Source organism: Wyeomyia smithii, chromosome 3 (assembly GCF_029784165.1).
Source record: "Wyeomyia smithii strain HCP4-BCI-WySm-NY-G18 chromosome 3, ASM2978416v1, whole genome shotgun sequence".
Lineage (NCBI taxonomy): Eukaryota > Metazoa > Arthropoda > Insecta > Diptera > Culicidae > Wyeomyia > Wyeomyia smithii.
The window spans coordinates 106,034,668-106,048,811 of record NC_073696.1 but is presented as its reverse complement, the minus strand read 5'-3'; the positions used below and the strand labels follow the sequence as shown (position 1 = coordinate 106,048,811).

General features: G+C 38.8%; 1 protein-coding gene across 6 annotated transcripts in view; it reads right to left on the bottom strand.

Annotated features, from left to right (window-relative positions):
* LOC129727737 (uncharacterized) overlaps positions 1 to 14,144 on the bottom strand; it is a 212,654-nt gene that overhangs the window by 11,344 nt on the left and 187,166 nt on the right. For 5 of the 6 annotated variants that reach the window (XM_055685852.1, XM_055685849.1, XM_055685851.1 and 2 more), the window contains one exon: positions 5,337 to 5,750. In XM_055685852.1, coding sequence (XP_055541827.1) covers positions 5,337 to 5,750 — 414 coding nt within the window. Of the gene's footprint in view, positions 1 to 5,336; positions 5,751 to 5,840; positions 5,978 to 14,144 lie in introns of those variants that run through there. The other variant, XM_055685848.1, reaches the window with a different exon arrangement.

The following is a 14,144-nucleotide window of genomic DNA, read 5'->3' as shown; positions in this document are numbered from 1 at the left end:
CGGACCCAATCTTTACACTGCGGCGTTCAAAAGTACCGCGAACTAACAAGACTGATTAAGGCCACGATGGATGGTGTATAGTGTTGTTTGAAGATTTCGGGAGCGGTATCGAGCACGTTAGAAACTCGCAAGGGACCTCGACAAGGCGATGGTCTTGCTTGCCTCTTGTCCAACATTGTGATTGAAGGTAATCCTCAAGTTGAAACGTGAAGCAGAAAAGGTTAGATTGGAAGTGAATACGACGAAGACTATGTATCTGCTAGCAGTGGAAACCGAGCGCGATAGGCAATAGGGTAGTGATCGACGTAGATGAGTTCGAGATGGTTGACGATTTTGTGTATCTCGGATCATTGGTAACGTTAGAGAACAACTGGAGCAGAGAAATTCGCAGGCGTATTGTAGCATGAAGTCGTGTCTACTACGGACCCCACAAGACGTTGAGGTCTGGCAAACTTCGCCACAAACGACGCTCATAAGACCGGTAGTCCTCTAGAATTTAAGGATGGCGTATGAAGACGAAGAATGAACCACGACCTGCGCAACACGTGAGCCCAGGGTCTAGAAAACGCTCAAGCTAGAACAATGAGCAGGACTTGTTGTAGGAATGCCGGACAACAATCCCGCAAAAATGGTGTTAGTCTCGAATTCGGCCGGCACAAAATGTAGAGACGCACAACGTGCTAGGTGGTTGGACCAATTGGAGCAAGATCTCGGAAATGTAATACGCTCAAGAAACTGGAGACAAGCTGCTGTGGACCGAGTGCGTTAGGGTAACATTGTGACATAAGTGAAATCCTGAGGAATGATACATCAGAATAGTATGTAAAATACAAAATTTTCTGTGAATAATAAAAAAACAAAGGAACAGAGAATGGCCATTGCATGATAATGAAATATTTGCTTGTAATGGTAACACTAGAAATACTCAGAGGTAGGAAGACATTAGTGGTGAGAAAGCTGTGTGCTAAACGAACGAGAAAGGTACCACATTGACGGGTGTTGTAATCAGGTACAAGGAAGAATGTGTTTAGCCTTATACGGATTTAAAAACATGATCAAAACGACAAAAAAGGGCTGAAAATGCTTCTGAGGTACAAAAGAAACAGAAGTAAATAAAAATTCATCCTAAAATACATAGGAAAAATTCGCCAAAATTCCGAACTAAAAATGCTTGAGAACGTTCCCGAGGAGAAAAGAAATTGATTTGGAAATTGTTTGAAATTATTAAGTAATTCTAACGAAAGGAAGAAACCAAAAAGATATTGGTTTAAATTTACACGGTGACAAAAAAGTCCGGTCACACTTTTTTGGGGTCGCCTGTAGCCTACACGTTGCATTTCTCTGATGCCATCTATATGTCAAATGAAAGGGTTAACTTTGCTGCCCGAAGTGGCAGAGTTTCGTTTCTGTGCAGTTTGTTTACATTGTGTTGTGAGCCATGGCAGAATTAAGAGCAGCTGTTATCGCTGAATATGAGAAAGGGTACAAACCCGGACACATATTCATACACCTAAAACCGCTCGGAATCAACCGGAAATTCGTGTACCGGACCATAAATCGGTACCTAGAGACCGGAGGCACCGAGGACAAGGCACGATCTGGACGACCAAGGTCTGTGAGAACTCCAAGACTGAAAAAGATTATACGAAACCGGATTCGCCGGAATCCCGCCCAATCTGCACGGAAGCTGGCCAGGAACCTTAAAACGAACCGAGAATCAATCCGCCTGCTTCTGCACAAGGATTTAAAACTTACACCGTACAAAAAACAGGTGGTTCATGGGGTTACCAAAGCTACAAAGGACAAGAGGTACCAACGGTCGCGGGAGTTGCTCGGTTGGCGCGCAGATGACGAGATTACTTTTTCGGACGAGAAGCTGTTCGTTTTGGAGCAAACAGTCAATCGCCAAAATGATCGAGTTTGAAGTGTGAGCCTCCAGCAAGCTCTTGCAGGCAAGCTGAACGTTTCCCGGTTCCAAAATAAGACGTCAGTGATGGTTTGGGGAGCCATTAGCAAGAGAGGTAAACTGCCTCCTATTTTTATCGATAACAGGGGTCAAAATCAACGCAGCGTACTACCTGGACACGGTTTTGAATAAAAATGTTCGGCCTCAAGCTGAACTATTGTTTGAATACGATTACTACTGCTTCCAGCAAGATGGCGCCCCATCCCATACCGCAAAGGTTGTTCAGGCGTGGTGTAAGGAAAACTTGACCGATTTAATTTCGAAGAATGAATGGCCTCCGTCGTCTCCGGATCTGAATCCACTGGATTATTTCGTGTGGGGATACATGATGTCCAAGCTGAACGACTATAAAATAACAAATTTGGAGTAATTCAAGCGAGTTATCACGAAAATCTGGGACGAGATGCCGATGGAGCATGTGCGCGCCGCTTGCGACGACTTTCCGAGACGTCTGAAGCTGGTTCGATCAGAGAAAGGTGGTGTAATTCCGAGATATCGTCTGTGAAGTATCTTTATGAGTTACTGGATAAAGCTATGAAAGCCAGATTCAGATTTTCTTCTTAATCTTTGAAATATTGAGATTTTCCTGTGTGACCGGACTTTTTTGTCACCCTGTAGGCTGTACTAAAAGTGCAAAGCGCAAAATTATTCCAAATTTAGCTAAAAGTAGTTCCATAAATGGATGAAACTAATTCTAAAATTAGGTCACAGCTTAGTAAAAAGTGCCTCAAAGAGATACAACAAAGTTTGTAATAATTGATTCAAATTATCCTAAAAAAAACTTTAAGCACTAACGAAAGAAAATAATATATCCTATTTTACCTGAAATTCTTGAGAGGTTCTCAATATGCCTGAAGAATCTTTTCAAAAAACAAAAAGTAACGAATCAAATGATTAAAAATTTATTTAAAATATAGCTGACAATGAATCTAAAACCAGAACCTCTGTGTAATTTTTATTAGAGTCCAATGTATTTTTTTTTGGAAAAATATTCATCATCACCCCCTTCGCTCTCTTGTGGACTTGCATGGACCTTAATACGCCTTCAATTTAACATTTGTGTTGAGAAATAAATTTAATATTAATTTTAATGTCACGAATGATAAAAAATGAATTGTTAAAATAAGATAAACGATAAAACCACAAACTTTAAAGCTAGCTACTGAGAGAGAGAGAGAGAGAGTCGAAATGCTTTAATAAGAGTTGTCAGTTTTTTTAAAGCATATTAATTGTCTGCAAGAGGCCCGAAAATTGAAAACTTTACTTATCCAAGAAAGATACATTGCAATGAACGAAATACTGTTGATTACACTGGCTGTAATAATTAAATTTTGTTTATGGCCTTTTTTACGTGGAGGATGCGTTCCAAATATGTATGGACCTGCTTAAAAAAAAGACTTTTTTGAGTTGGAAATTTAACGAAAAAAACCGTCCTAAAATGTTTAAACCTCGTTTAAATATGAAACTGGTCAAAATTTATAGACCGAAATGCAATATTTTACATCTTGAGTATTTACACCAACAATTGTTTTTTTTTTTTGAAAATCTTTGATATGATCACTCATGGTCTAAAAAGGGAAACGTGATTGAAATGAGGTCGATATCTTGTACCGTTGTTGAGTAATGGAGAAAAGCAATCCTCGTAAAAACGCGTAAAAAAGACTTCACTGTATATTCGAGCATGAAAAAGCTTTACTAAGTAGTCAACATATGGGCAAGTGTTATATGAATCAAAAACAGTTATGTATTATTTGTAGTTGAAATTCTCAAAAGCGAGAGTCACCGACTTGTGACAGATTGATATTTGTGTGACCCAAAAAGTTTAATGAAAAATATACTTCTGAACTTTTAATTATTTTGAAACATTTGAGAAAACCCCTATCACAGTAAAACCAGAACAAAAACGAAAATCCCAGTCATGTGTTTTATGATATTGAGGAATAACCCAATACTGGGTGTCTCCATTGAAAATAATAAACATCCCATCCAAAGCTATCCAAAATGTCTTCCCTAGTGATCAATTGAGCCGTTGTAAAATTGCATGAGTTTATGAGAAGTTGTTTATAAACTGTAAGAAGTGTGTCATCACCACTTTCCAGATGTTAATTTAAGCGCTTGTTTGAAAATTCTCTGCACGAAGTTTACTTGGGTGGGAGTGTTTACTGCGCTAAATTGAATTTAAAAAAGTTCTGCTCGTTGAAAAAATACTACCCCATAATTCGAGCAGGAATCTTCCCAATATTCCAAAACTAAAGTTAAAAAAATTAAAAAGAATAAATAAGAGACTGGCTGTAATCTTAGAAGCTCGAAATTACGCAAATGAGTTTCGGTTGGTTTTTTCTCGCATAGTCATTTCAATTATAATGAGTGCGGCTTCCAGTGGCATTTGGCAGCCATACCATCATCAAAAATTGAAACAGTATTTCAAACCATGCACAAGTCACAAAAAGTTCGTTAAAATTCGGCATTTTTTTGGTCATGAGCTTTTATCCCAACGGATTACAATCCAGTTCGATACACTGCACTACATTGAACCATTTACAGAACGGTCGATGACACCTGTGTCACTAGGTTCTTCATCCTTTTTCAATATGCATCAGCACTCCGTGCCGCTGCCATAACAATAGTGTGCATACGAATTGGACAAAAATTGAACCAGACGGTACGCATTACCTAGTGCAGCACCATCTCATGCATACAAAATGAGCGAAACTTTTGCTATTTGTTTGCAAAAAAACGCGACCAATGAGACGCCTGCGATCATCTTTTTGTGCATCATTGAATAGAATGGTATTTTTCTCGGTGAATACGGTGCACAATCGTGATTTCAGCTGCATTAGATTTCTGTTCAACTACTGACCTACTCTATGAATGGTGCAGATTGTCTTTTATCATCGTAATCTGGGTGATATCCCCAGCCGGGAGGAGCCCGGTGACTTCTGAATGTGATGTACTACAGCCTCCGTCTTATTAATTATAAGCTACACATCTACGTTGTTTGTTCACTTTGAATGACGCCATTCGAGACACGTGTTTAGCGGATAGTCTCGGGAAGCGTGACTCGTTCTAGGGCGGAAATTATCGTTTGATGTAGGTATTTTACTGACAGTTTAGTCGGCAGTAAACGTATCGATTAAAATATTGCTCATCTAAGCATACCAAGTATTTTTTTAAATATATTTTTTCCGTCGTATTGATTTTATCGTTTGTTTTGATCATCGCCACCCACGATGGATAACAAAAGAAAAAATCAGAAACATACCATCTTCATGAGTCAGCGGAACTCACATATGATAAACGATTGCCCGCGGTTCTACGTAAACGCGACGTTAGCCATAATAAAAGAGCGCCGCTGTAGGGCCACACTCACCTCGGTACCGAGTCCGCTGAAGAAGCTCTCCACTTGGGCCCGCTCAAAATCGGTTATCATGCCATTGTCCAGACTGATCAAATCGTGCTTGGCATCGTAGTCCAACGCTGTGTCATCCTCATTGATGTAGTTGCCATTCATTGCGGCTAGTTGTTGTTGCTGTTGTTGTTGTTGCTGTTGACTGTGGCGGTGATGATGATGATGGTGGTGATGGTGATGATGGCTACTGCCACTTGAACTACTTCCACTGCTGTTCTGACTGGGAATGGATTGAGACTCGGGGTCTAATGACCACTCCTGAATAACCTCACAGATTTCCGATGCGGAGCCGTCAGAACTGTCCGATTTGCTCGAGGTGGAAGGAGCACTGTTGTCACTGACCGACTCCAGCCGGTGCCTCTGAAGGTGTGCCATCTGGAAATGAGATAAAAGTGAAAATATTAGATCCAGTCTCGCCGTGCAATTAGGATAATGCTTCGAAAAGGGCATCATAAAATAACAAACATGTTTGGGTGGTGGCAGCAGTTTTCTCATTGTTGGGCGCGAGTTTTCGTTGCGACAACAGGGCTAATGGTTGCGTAGCCTACTAGTGATGTGACGACCTTTCCGATTTGATAACGATGCCAGACTGTACCGAACCGGTAGAGGGAACCGTACAGCGAACATGTTAGGTACAGATAAGACACGATATCGAGTGAATGATGGGTTAATGTTGGTGTCTCGTTCTATTTTGAGTAAATGTGATACATGGAAGTGATTTTAGCAGCAATACCAGGTTATCTGGGTTGAGTAATGCGCGAAATGCGCCCCTCATATAAGAACATTTTCTAGTAAAAGACTCGTAAACAAAATGTGTATCACCACAGAAGAGTAGGTATGCATAGTCAGTTTAGATAAGATAAGAGCGCAAGTTGACAATTGTTGTGTTATGTTTTGGATTGTTCGGCGAAAATCATTGCGATCGAACTCACCACAACCGGTAGGTAGATAAAAAATCTACCAGCACACAACAATCGGCTATTGTAGAATGTTTGAACAATATAAATGATACAACCGGATAGTACATCGAATCTTGAATCTCGAAAAATAATCTGGGGTGACATTATTCTTTTTTTTATCGAGTTATTGAGTTTGGAGTTGCATTCGACAATGCGTGATTCTTTCACTTAAATTCACTGTGAAATGAATGGTAATCTACAGTGAATGCTTGTTTGAATAAGTTTACGCAATATCGTACTTCGTACGAAGAACTTATTGACAAATATGTTTTTTAGTCTGACATATTTATTATTCTTTTGATATGAGTGATTTTAAGAGTTGATTGCTTTGAGGGTCTTATATTGATTTTAACATCCACAAATGTTTCATTGAATTATGTAACAATGCTGCTAACAACTCAAGTAGCATCGAAGTACCTATATGAATTAAAATGTTGGCTAGCTAGGTTTCGAGTTCTAGAAAATAGTAAATCATCAAAAGCACTTAGATATTCTATTTCGTTTTAAAATGAAGAGAGATAATGTACGTATTATGAAGCAAGCATTGTTGCAACCGAATTTACTGACGCTGCTGCCAGTAACGTGGAACCGAATGCATATGAATAAAACCAGAGTCGTCGTTAAATGCAAATGTTTTGAACAAATCCTATGTATTTTTAATTGTTATTGATTCGATGATGTTTTTGAATGACCGGATTCATGATAGTGAATCGATCAGCTCATATTTGCATTAACCTAGTCAGTACCAAGATCATCAGTATTGATTACTGCTTGCACTGCTTTAACGATAGCAGCATTCTGAAAAATATTACCAATATCAGTACAAATCATCATGGCAATACTAGCACCGGTTAATACTTCAAAAGTATTTTGATTTTGAGCCGTCCAATACATTGAACATTCGCTAGAGCACCAAATGCGTTATGAACAACGCACATTCGTTGTACTGGTTCCGAAACAGTACAATGGATGCTCTCAAAAGTCGCATTATTGATGTGCAGCGTTGCCATTGTGCCAGATGAATCTGGTTTTTGCCAGATTTCTGTTTGCGCACCATACAAACAGATAAACCTCAGAATCTGCCAGATATTTGTAAATGAGCCAGATATTTGCCAGATTTCATCCGCGTCGTCTCGCAAAAAGGTCATTAATGCGAGATGGGCCGTGCCTGGCCTTTACCTACCTAAACCCGGCGAGAGCAAAAAAAAAAGGTCATCACTTTCAATTCTGCCAGGAATTTTATCCAAAAATGAGTGACAGATTTTTGCCAGACTTTTTATTTTCGTTTTGCCAGATTTTATTCAAAATTTAGTGACAACGCTGTTGATGTGGTTACGCACAGTCCAACTTTTCCGTGAGGTGTCTGGGTGATTTCCAGTTGTTTTCCGATCCATCTCGCAGTCGGATTTTCCATGAACGCGCGCAAAATTCTCTGACGATTTTCTTCTTTTTTCGGTGACATATCACGTGTAAAAAATACACTTCAAAGTAATAATACCCAGCTTTTCATCAATTTTTACCCACGGACAAAAAAGTTACACATGGATGAAAATAGTGCATTTTTTGACGTAGGACTACGTCTAACCGCACTATATTAAGATACATTCTGTGGAAACTAAAACCAAGGTGTAACGTTGGAATGAAAGATTTCAAACGGTAATACGGATGTAACCACAGAATGGATCACTATAGTCAATATGTCGTTGGATTGATAAAATGATGGACACTTTTGTGATTCTGCAGTTATCGTTATCACTTAATTGTTAAACAGTGAAAATTTCATAAAAGTTTCAAGGTCGAATTTTCACGAACAATGTAACAATCACATCAGGGGCGATTCGTCCATAGGTGCAACCTGTGCATTGCACACGGGGACGCTAGCCAAAAAATATATTTTAGACGCAAATTTATATCAATATTTTTTTGGTTTTTAGTTTCACTTTCAAATAGTAACGACTAGAATGGCTTGCGTGATTACGCGGACAAGATTGTGATCACTTCCTCAAATTGCGATTTTCAGAATTTGTAGTTGAACAGGCAGATTCAAAAGCCACGATTCGCCCCTGAATCACATGCAAGCACCCCTGGCACGGACTTCATGACTAGACACCAACTGCCTGCTGTGATATCTTGTATAGCAGTGGCAAAAAAAAATTGACAGAATCTCCCCGTCCCAATAGGTCAACTAATGTTTACTTCTGTGAGCCTAGACTATTTTAATGTCTTGAAGGTGAAGCTTTTTCAGAAAGTTCGTAACCACTTCCATTATCAGACAGTTTTGCGTTCAGCTGTTAGAATGTTATTAAAACTGATGTCTTGAGGGAAAACATGGCACAAGCAACCGAGCAATGTATGAATAAAGCGCTGGTCATTCGTCATTTGTGCAGAAGTGCAGAAGAACTCGATGCCAAAATAGTCTTTATAGTGCTGCTGTCGACGCACAGTGAGGCGTGTTGGGTTAACACGTAGGTGTCGTTTTGCGATCTGGAACACAATCGAATTGCCGTTTGAACTGTCTTCTTCTTCTTCTTGTTTCGTATAGTAGCAATTATCAGTATTCAATATGATTATTCGGGTGCCGCAAAATACGCTGCGCCACCGGGTACAACAAAGTTCTGTATGCTTCGATAGAGGCAGAAAGCAAAGTATATAAATTCGGTGCATTGTACAGATAAAATACGTTGTTTAGTTTTGAACTCTACACTCTGTTTTTCTCAGATTTATTAAAATAACTAAATATAGATTATTTTAAAGACAATAGAGAACCAAAATGCTCCCTACAGATCTTCCAAAAGGTAATTAAACGAGCTGTACTGATGATTATATGTTGCTAGCTAAATGAATTTAGTTCAATATGACAATCCTATTTGCATCCCGCGGTGGCGGTATAGAGGAAAACCAAATTCTTTCCATCTTAATATTAGAGTTTCCTCATTTGTGTTTCTCTTTTTCAATTAAAAATTTTTTTACATTAACATCTTCAAGAGAATATTAACCTAACTTGTAATTGAACAACACTATCCGAACATTAATTGCTGAGGCTAATGTTGTTTATCATTCTAGCCGGGTTTATTTTTGAAGATAACAGACATATGACTTTCAAATATGGCATCTTCGTTGTTTTTTGGTATCTTGAAACTGATAAACTGATTTTTTCTGATCCTGTTTATTGATAAACTGTTTGAACTGACCTGAATTGAATGTTAACATGTTTAAAAAATTCTTTATGTATTATAATGAAAGGTATTCATCAATATTAAAGAGATTATTTTTCCCAAAATAGAGTGCTGCGAATTAACAATAAAAATACAGACCCTGCTCGATTTTGGAAACACGCCAGAATTTTTTCTGTTGCCAAAATCGAACCATGCCTAAAATGAACGGTTGTCTTTTCATGATTTTGACGTAGGACTACGTCTAACCGCACTATATCGAGATACATTCCGCGAAAACTAAAACCAAGATGTAACGCCGGAATGAAAGATTTCAAACGGTTATGCTGATGTAACCACATGATGGATCACAATAATCAATATATCGTTGAATTGATAAAATGATGGACAATTTTGTGATTCTTCAGTTTTCATTATCACTTCATTGTTAAACAGTGAAAATTGAATAAAAGTTTCAAGGTCGAATTTTTACCAACAATGTACCAATCATATGCGAGCACGCCTGGCACAGACTTCACGAATAGACACCAACTGCCTGCTGTGATATCCTGTATAGCAGTGGCAAAAAAAATTGACAGAATCTCCCCGTCCCAATAGGTCAACTATTGTTAGCTTCCATGAGCCTAGACTATTTTGATGTCTTGAAGGTGAAGCTTTTTCAGAAAGTTCGTAACCACCTCCACTATCAGACAGTATTACGTTCTGCTGATAATAAATATGTTAATGTTAATAAAACTGATGTCTTGAAGGAGAAAATGATGGCACAGGCAACAGTACTGCACCGAGCAATGTACGAACAAAGCGCCGGTTACTCGTCGTCCATCAGTGCAGAAGAACTCGATATTCATTTTTGTGCAGTCAAGCCAAGTGAAAACTACATTGCCGCTGTTGACACACAGTGGGGCGTGGAACACAATCGAATTGCCGTTTGAATAGTCTTCTTCTTCTTCTTGTTTCGTAAAGTAGCAAACATCACAAGTTAATATGATTTCTCGGGTGCCGTAGAATACGTTGCGCCGCCGGGGACAACGAAATGCGTTGTTTATTTTTGATCTCTACACTCTGCTTTTTTTCAGATTTATTTGAATAACTGAATATAGCGTATTTAAAAGACAATAGAAAATCAAAATGCTCCGTACAGATCTTTTAATAGGCAGTTAAACGAGCTGTACTGATGATTATATTTTACTAGCTAAATGAAATTAGTCCAATATGACAATACTAGTTGCATTCCGCGGTGGCGGTATAGAGGAAAACCAAATTCATTTCATCTTGATATTAGAATTTGTATTTTTCAATTGAAAATTTTTTTGAATTAGTATTTGCAAGAAAATATTACTTTCCATAATCTTACTTGTAATTGAACAACGTCATGCAAATATTAATTGCTGAGGCAAAAGGTGCCGCCACACGGACGCTAATTCCCTTAGTTTCTAAGTCTTAGTTGATTGTAAAAAGCATTTTTCATCACTGAATAGTAGGCTATGAACTATTCCGGCATGACGGAGTAGTTCAGGATCTCTATGTTATAGCTTTTCCCGCGTTATGATGAAAAAAAAAATGCTTTTTACAATCAACTATGATTTAGAAACTAAGGAAATTACGCCCGTGTGGCGGCACCTTAATGTTGTGCATCACTCTAGCCCAGTTTATTTTCGAAGATAACAAACATATTAACTTTCAAATATGGTATATTCGTTTTTCTTTGGTATCTTGAAACTGATCAATTTTTTTCTGATTGATTCTGTATACTGATAAAATGTTTAAATTGCCCTGAATTGAATGTGTATAAAATTCTATGTCAATTTCAAATTTTCTGTGAATATACATTTTCTACTAAAACTGTAACTCGTTATCGATATTTTTTCCACGAGCTTGTAACTGCATGAAAAAAATTTATGTGACATTTTTGCCGCTTTGTGATCAGTGAGTGAGCCAACTTCAACAAGACAAATAGATATAGAAGGAAGTTTAATTTCTACTAAATCGTACTTAATTAAATATTTTATAGAAGGTTGCCTTTTTGGCGTATTAAAGAAAATTCGCTGTATTAGAATGAATGGTATTCATCAATGTTCCAGAAACCAAATTTAGGGGATATTTGGGTCTAGAGCTCTATAGCAATATTTTAGAGAAAAACTTTCTTCTATAAAGTTGTTACATATGATAAAGCGCTTATTGAAAAAGTATCAAAAATTAGGGTGACCAAAATTTTCGATGCTATCAAGTATGTAACTTTTTTATGTTTGTAGATAGGAAACCTTGTTCTACAATTTTATAGCTCCAATAATTTTAAGTAACAAGTAGCAAAGAAATAATCAAAATACAGACCCCGTTCGATTTTGGCCAGAATTTTTTCTGTTGCCAGAATCGAATCATGCCAAAAATAAACGGTTCTTTTTTAATGTATTTTTGACTTTTTAAGTGGTCAAAGACGACCTTAACAGTAGAAATGGCCACCAATGAACTAGTTTTAGTTCCAAGTCGTTTGAGGTGTCGCTTGAGGAATTTGGGCTGACGACCTAGATACTTGATATTACCACCCGAACCAAAATACCCTCCTTTTGGAAGATGTTGAGCATAAATTGGTTAAAAACGAGCTCAAATCAAACATAGCTTCAAAATAAAAATATAAAATTATTGTAGCCCTACGTCAACTATGCGGTCGTATCTTGAATACCACCTTATTATATATTGTCCGGATATAACGGACGATGGTCCCTTGCTAGTCAAGGCCATCGAAAACAGCAAGGACAAGCGGCCTAGGGTGGCAGCGCTTTCCGAACAGCTCGATGCGATCATCGAGTTCGCGGCGAATAGGAGCAATACGCCAGGGATCTGAAACAGAGATTCATCTTGCTTCAGTCCACCATCGACGAAGCTCAAAAGGAGTACGTCGAACTTATGGCCAGGGCCGGCGTTTCATGTGGGTAGTATGGGTAGTAGTACCCACTCGGAAAATATCCTTGTGGGTACTTACCCACACGGAACTATCGGACAAAACCAAAAAAAAAGTAACGTTGCGAGAGACAGATTTTTCGGTGGATATTGTTGAGCGAGAGGTTATGAATCTGCAAATTTATGTACAGCTGTAAAGTTTCTCAGGAAAAAGGATCATTTTTGAAATTGTTTCATTTACGATAGAAAATTTTATTTACGATAGAGTTCCAAATGTGAAAAATTGGTTGGTTGGTCAAAAATGTAAGACTTTCACGACTGTAAGTGAAACCTCATCAGAAGTCCGATTAAGCTCAAATTCTGGATGAAGACTTTTTTCGAGAATACAAAATTGTTGAGCCATAACGTTTGCATTTAAAAAATGCTCCAAAAATGACGGACGGGTTTACCTTCACACGCACTGACAAAACTACCCATGCAGCATTAATCATAGTAACCCATGAGTCAGCAGTTAAAATTGACTCTAACTCTAACCATAATGGTGAAAACAGTGAAGCTACTCCGTTGAGAAGTGTGCGCGATCAAAGAACCCGCCGCATCGAAAACGGACATCGTACGGAAAAGGGACACCGGTTATGCTTGTTCCGGTATCTACAACATCTTGGCACTGTTGGACTATAATCAGAGCATCAAAAGAAAGACCGGTTCCGTACGGCCGACGACCCTGAGCGACAAGAAACTCCAAAGAATACTGAAGAGGAAGACCGAGGGAAAAGTGGCTACATCGCTGCGCACGCTTGAACGGGAGGTCGGTGCAACCGGCCAAACAGTGGAAAAGTACCTGGCCAACATGGACATCAGAAAGCAGCAGTCCCGTCCATTTATCTCCGAGCTGCAGGCAATGACGCAGTGTCAGCGGCTGAATAAGATGGTCGAGTCGATTTCTCCGGCGAATCGCGACGTGATGGTAGTGGTGGACGCCGAGACCTATCTCACCCTGGATGGCAACGACTTCACCCACGAAGGAAGTGACCTCTGAGATGAAATTCATTTCACTCACCAAGTTCCCAAAGAAGGTGCTGTTGTTGCTGACAATCCGTACTGGACGTGAACGGGGAAGTTTATAGTACGAAGTGCCTGCAAGAAGTTGCGTCGTACGTTAAAAAATACCATAGAGGCGAAAACGCGGTGCTTTGGCCGGATCTGGAGTCGGCCCACTACTCAATGCAATTGTTGGAGGAGATGGAGCGAATGAATGAATGAATGAAAATCGATGCGGTATTCAGGTCGGCTAACCCATCCAACGTTCCTCAGCTGCGTCCCATCCAGAGTTTATGAGCAAACCAGAAGCGTAAAACTTACTCCAATAATCTTGACGCGAAAATTGAGGAGGAATTGATAAATAAAATGAATAAAGAATTCAAAAACATGGCTACACGCATGTTTTCGTCCACCATGGCGAATGTTCCGGTAAACTCTCGGAAAGCCACTCGCAAGGACGTGGAATTGCTTTTGCAAGTGAGCCTATATAATTACCTTCCATGGGAAATTCCTTAAAATCAATTATCAATTATCAATTATCTATCACCATCCGAAAAAAATCCATTTTTTTAATGCAAACATTACTACTTAACGAAATTCAAAAATCTAATTACTCTTAAACATTCCATTAGCACCCCATTGTTGATGTACTCTCGATTTTTCCTAAAATTATGTTCAGGTATCAATAGGTCGCACCC